The sequence below is a fragment of the Pyxicephalus adspersus genome, chromosome 4 (assembly GCF_032062135.1).
Source record: "Pyxicephalus adspersus chromosome 4, UCB_Pads_2.0, whole genome shotgun sequence".
Classification (NCBI taxonomy): domain Eukaryota; kingdom Metazoa; phylum Chordata; class Amphibia; order Anura; family Pyxicephalidae; genus Pyxicephalus; species Pyxicephalus adspersus.
In genome coordinates, this window is record NC_092861.1 from 32,485,871 (window position 1) to 32,491,870 (window position 6,000).

General features: G+C 37.8%; 1 protein-coding gene across 1 annotated transcript in view; it reads left to right on the forward strand.

Moving 5' to 3' along the window:
• Positions 1-2,494, forward strand: part of GPC1 (glypican 1) — a 50,071-nt gene extending 47,577 nt beyond the window's left edge. Inside the window, exon 9 of the mRNA XM_072407747.1 lies at positions 254-2,494. Within this exon, the coding sequence (XP_072263848.1) occupies positions 254-471 (218 nt within the window). The 3' untranslated portion in view covers positions 472-2,494. The remainder of the gene's footprint in view (positions 1-253) is intronic.
• The last annotated feature ends 3,506 nt before the right edge of the window (positions 2,495-6,000 follow it).

Below are 6,000 nucleotides of genomic sequence, written 5' to 3' on the forward strand. Positions count from 1 at the left end.
GGTTGACATGGCCTAGACTGCTTCTAAGTAAAAGCAAAATGATCTCTTCCTTCTGACATTTAACTATTTAGGTGGAGGTAATACCAGCATAGGCAGCGCCATCTCTCCCAAGCAACAATGATACCCACATGGTGATCTTACACATGCGTAAACACAGCTGCAGGCTCATTGGTTTATTTAAAGAGCGCCATAGAGATCACATAGGGTAAAAAAGCCAGGATACCCATTACTAATCACTATGGTATTTTTGCAGGTGATGATATCAGCGGATCAGGGAGTGGAGATGGCTGCACAGACAGCGTCTGCGTCAAAACGGCTTCTTCAGGAGATGCCACCGTAGTGCACACCCAAACACATATAAATCACAATTCCAAATCATCAGAAAACACAGGGAACAGTGGTTATGTTCACTCTTGGAACCTCCTCTTGCTTGCCATGGCTTTGATGGTGGCACTTTCTGCCCGATGGTAACATATGTGAATTTTGGTATAAAAGGGAATGCTGTTTACTTCACCCTGCCCAAAAAAAACTTGACCTTCTCAGTTTGGATGTAGATGACAATGGAAAGGGAGACGTGCAAGAGATGAGGCCTCTATACCACTGTGTTCTTCTACAGGCTCACAATGTCTCCATAACTGTACATTTTTTGTAATTGTGTCTATTTTATTTTCGGTACAGATAAACCTTATAGGGCTGTTTTTTTATTCTTCAATCAATAGCACAATATTGTTATAAGTGGCATAATGCCTCACTAATATGTCTCTTCTCTAAAAGATAAAACACATGGAAAAATGTCAGATATTTATTAGTGAGAAAACATTTTGTCTGCCTGTAGAATTGACAGATACAGAGAATGGATGCAGTTTTCTTTATGTTTCTATATAAAGAAAGATTCTCTTTATTTCTGTCACCAGGCAGCAAAAGAGAGGCATGAGAAGCTATCTTGTTGTCACCACAGATATTGTTTAGTCTATTTAAGAGGTTGTCGTAGTACAATGGGTAAATAGACTGCAAACAAGATCTTTGTGGAAACAGAAAAGAGCGCTTGCTTACTTATTCAGTATTGTAGTCATCTGCATCACAAAACTGTAAATCAGACTGAGCTTGTTCTGCTCCTCACTCGCTATTGGCTACTTGTGCTTCATAGGCTGCAGCCAATGGTCTGCAGTTTCCTCCCTCCCCAGCTTAATTTGTATCATAGTTAGAGGCGGGACTGACAAGAGATGAGCTCAGTGATTGGCCGCAAAGGCAGCTCAAGGGAGGCGATGTAAAACGTATTTTGCTACTACTACTGAGAAATCACGCAGCTTTACTTACACTAATAACTAATTCATAGGTTGACTGTACAAACCTTTATTTGTTTTATGGTTAAGTGGAACTATGGGCAAAATAAAAATACATATATATAAATTGCATTTAGTTTTGTTTTCCTGAGCTCCCCTCTTAACCGTTTGTTACCTGTCGTTATTTTTTCACTTTCTTCAATGAGCCAATCTGCCCTGCAAAAGCTGGAGTTACAGGAGTAACCTTATTACACTTGTCAGCTTGTAACCTTATTGTACTCGTCAGCTTTTATTCATATGGTTTAAACCAAAAGAAAAGAGAAAACACCTGTTGCTGTACACTGGGCTTTATGGTGTTTTTCCATCTAAAACTATGTCCATCTAAGGTTACCCTGTCCATGGGGTGGCAGCACTACTGTGGGATTTTATTGCAGAACAAACATGGAAAATAACAGATCTACAGGCAGGATCAACAAAGAATAAAAAGACTTTAATCTGAACTGTGGGTAAAATCATTTTTACACTTGCATTGGATCCCCCACTCTTGCTTGTTTTGCCTAGGGTTAGATATTTGGGAGTAAAACATACCTTATCCCTCACTCCCCCAACAGCTGGTGTTTTCTTCCTCTTCACAAGACCGATCCCCCCAACCACCTCATACGCCTCACTGAGCCACCGGTCTGACCTCTTCAATGCAGGTGCATTGTAAAAGGTGATGCCATTGCCTTGCCCACAGACCTGAGGGTTGGGTAGCGCAGAATAGGGATGTTTTACTCCTAATCTATCAACCCTTTTCAGGGTTGATAGAACTTAACCTTTTCAGTAGGAAGGGGAACACTGCAAGGGTAAATATTTTTACCCAGACCTCAGCTTTAATTTTGCCCATATTTCCACTTGTGATATATGAATTTGCTGACACAAGACATAAGGCAGATAAAGGTCTGCATATTTTTGTTTTCTGGTGACATAGGGGTTACCGATATTTGCTGCATTCTGTTGCTAAACTGGGTTAATTTGGACTCTTTTGTATTAAACAGATCTGGAGAAATGTAGGGATTTCTCTGGTCTAGGACCAACGTGTACATTTGCTTGTTGACATAAAAATCCTTTTGTGATTTGTTCTGATTTAACCAAACATATCACTGATTCAAACTATCGAAAAAAAATGTAATATAATCCTAATAAACAGGCATTTTTATGCTTTACAAATAGGTAGCATGTCTGTCTTCATGTTTGTTATTGACCTTTACAGCCTGCTGGCAGTGGGTTTGATGGGGGTTGAATGGGATTTCTTGGCACATCAACTATTGTACTCGCATTTAAAGCAGAACAGAGTATTTTTTTTAATGTTCGACGTACATGTGTATGTGCGTGTATATGTACATTTTCAGTTATTTGTATGAAATAATATCTTGTGTTTTCAAGATACTGCACCCTAAAATAGATCCGTTAGCCAACAAAAAGATGGTTTACCTTCTTCCTTTTGCTGATGCTTTCTATGGCTATTACAATACTCTCATTAAAGAAAATTTTAAAAACCCTAAAATAGATTCCATTAGCCAACAAAAATATGATTTACCGTCTTACTATTACTAATGCTTTCTATAGCTAATACAATAGAACACTCTTGTTGAATAAAAATATAAACCAAATGCATTATAAAAGCACAGTGGTATGATTTACAAGTGTTCCATCTGCTGCAATGTTTTAATTGTAATAAATTAAAAAATAAAAGGGGGCAGGAGGAGAGTACTTGTCACATGAGTGTCCTCTGAAATTATATCCATAGGTCACTTCTACAGACAATTTAGTCTCCACACCCTGCTCTGGATTTTAGTAATGACAGCAGGGCGTGGATAGCACTATTTTGGTTTTAAAAAGTCACTATAGTGCTAGATAAGTCAAATTAATGTTCAAAAGAACGTTGGGCTTGTACCTAGAAATGTATCAGGATATGCCCTGCTTATCTGGGTTCAAAGCAACCATAGTATCCATTAAACACAGAACAGTTTAATTGTGCAGTGAACCCATTGCATCTATGATGGAGGGATGTGCAACACTAAATGCGCAACTGTAGCAGCTCACAAAGAATTAGGAAACGGTATATAACATGACATTATTGGTGTATTTTTATTGGTGATTTCTATAAAATAGATTTCTCCTATGTTGCTAAAGCATCACAATAGTTTACATGTAGTATATTTCTGGTGTGTTTGTAAAGAATGGGGGATTTATTGTTGGTTTAACCATCCTCTTATGCTTGATTCCCCTTGGTTGTACTTAATTGTGTTAATGTAGTAGTTTTTGTCCCTCATAGTCCCCATACCTTAATCCAGGTTTTTGTTTCCAAAGCCCTGCTTCAAAGAAGCTATGGATCCCTTTTCTTCACTGATTAGAGCTAGGAAGCCTGAAACAGCCTTCTGCCAGATAAAAAAAAAAGGTTGCTATAATTCAGCATTTCTTAATGCACATTTGGGCACTGATTGGGAATAAGTAATAATGATTTCTGATGGAATTGAGGTCTTATAAATAACTTCTGCTTTAAAAGCACAGTGTTGTGATCTAATAGTTACACAGGAGATGTATTGAACAAAAATATTATAATTAAAATTATTTCTGTGGGTACCATGAGTGACCCACTACATGGAAAAGTGAGTGTGCAAAGGGGAGGAATAGTAGTTTTGCTTTTACCACAGTATTTTTGTAGGTATCCTAAAGGTCCTTTGTACACAGAATATCAGCTCTATTCTCTAATGTTTTCTTCAGAGGATCACCAGTGAATTGTTCAGAATGAGTTGCCACACCTGGCTGGTGATCTGGAAAATAAGCTTTACTGCTTAATTCTGCTACTCAGCATTTTTGAAGTGTAGAAACAAACAAATGTCTCAGAGGGATCAATAACTCTAATTCTGCTGTGTGTGCTCTCTTAAGAAAGCAGTGGAGCGAACACACAGCTTACATGAGTGCACAAACTGCATGACACAGGAGAGATCAGGTCAGGGTTTTGCTAATAATACCTGATCGCTATGCACTACTTCTGGTATGCTGCATTTAGGGCCAGTGGCAGGTTTGTAACTATGTGTAATGCTTAAAACAAATAGGGGACCTGCAGCTTCTTTAAACGCCATCCTAAAGGCACTTCTATTAGAAATAGGGAGCATGGAGTGCCTTTCAGCAATTATGCAAAGGTTTCCTGAATTATAAATACATTATTTGTAACCAGACATTGCTGGGTCTTATGTGCTTTTGGGTCCCTGAAACGTTCACATAGGCTGCTAGAACTTAAGTGTATCGAGGCCTGTCTAAAACCTTAGGTCCCCACTGCAAAATATAAACTTTTACCACTCACAACTTCAAGTAGTAGGTTCAACTGTGTTGTGTGCTTGAGAGGAAAATTCTTAACAAAGATATGTAATTTGGCATTTTCAGTTGTTCTACACCTGCCAAAGGGTTTAGGCAGAGATGACAGATGAGAAAAGAGACAATTTCCCGTACAGATTTGAGTAATGTGAAAATTAAGGTGGTAGATAAGTAGACCCTGCTGTTACTCGTTAGGCCTCTGGACCAAGGGGCAGTTTATGCCACAGTCACTCTAGGGAATTTACAGTCCTTGGCATGACACAAATAACTGATCATTGTGAATTGTAAACCAATAAAAAAGCATTTTTTCCAGAATGTGTTTTTCATAATATAAAATGCACATAAAATATTGTATAAGATATGTCACATGACTTACCAAGTACAGTGTCTGAAAAACATGTGCTGTTATGGTATTATTAACAAACATTGGAATACACCAAATGTCAAAGTAATGCTGAATAGCACATTGATTGAAAAAAATTGAAATAAAAAAAATGTACTGCCTGGAGTATAGTGCTTTAAGTCTAGCTTTCCTTTATTGGAAGTAAAGGAATATGCCACTTAATGGTACTGAAAATTCTTGGCAACATTTTTGGCAAGAAAACAAAGTTTATAATATTTATAAATTGAAGAAACCTTGCCATAATATTTTCACTTCTAATATATGGAACAAGTCAGAGCAGAAATAACCCAGAGGAGCATTCTAAAGTGGCAAAGCTACACAGAGAAGCAATAAATCAGGAAATGGGTTTTAATGTATAGCGGACCTAGAGATCTACTGCACATACTCAATATATTATCAGGCTCCCAGCATTTTTATTATTACCATCACCAATAAAGAAATAAAACCAAAAGAACTGTATAGAAAGGAAAGCTGACATAAGAGCAATGTGAGGCTGCAATTGCTGGTCTTTTCCGATGATCTAATTTACCTGTCATGGTGACCTTCTGCATACACTCCATTCGACTGAGTGTGGAAAAGCAGTTTCAGCTGCAGGTTCAATTGTTTCTGCTGATAGGTGCAGCTCATCCATACTCACTGACCTCAACAAAGTGCTTTCCTAATCTCCATTCTTCCTTCTGAGCAGTGACTCAAGTATGGAAGAAGTCAACATAACCAGGTAACTAGAATTTTAGGATGGTAACAATGGCAGCTCTGATGTCTGATGTCTCTCAAAAAGAGGTGTATCAAAATAAGAATTGTGCAAAACCTCACAGTTACAGTTCTGTAAAATGATGCTGACATGTAACAACCTTTTCTACAGGATGTTTTGTTTTGCTACATCTGGAATGTTTTTAGGAGATCTGAGCTGTGTTTAGTTAGGCTTAAAGCACAAGAAATAAAATGTAAATAAAA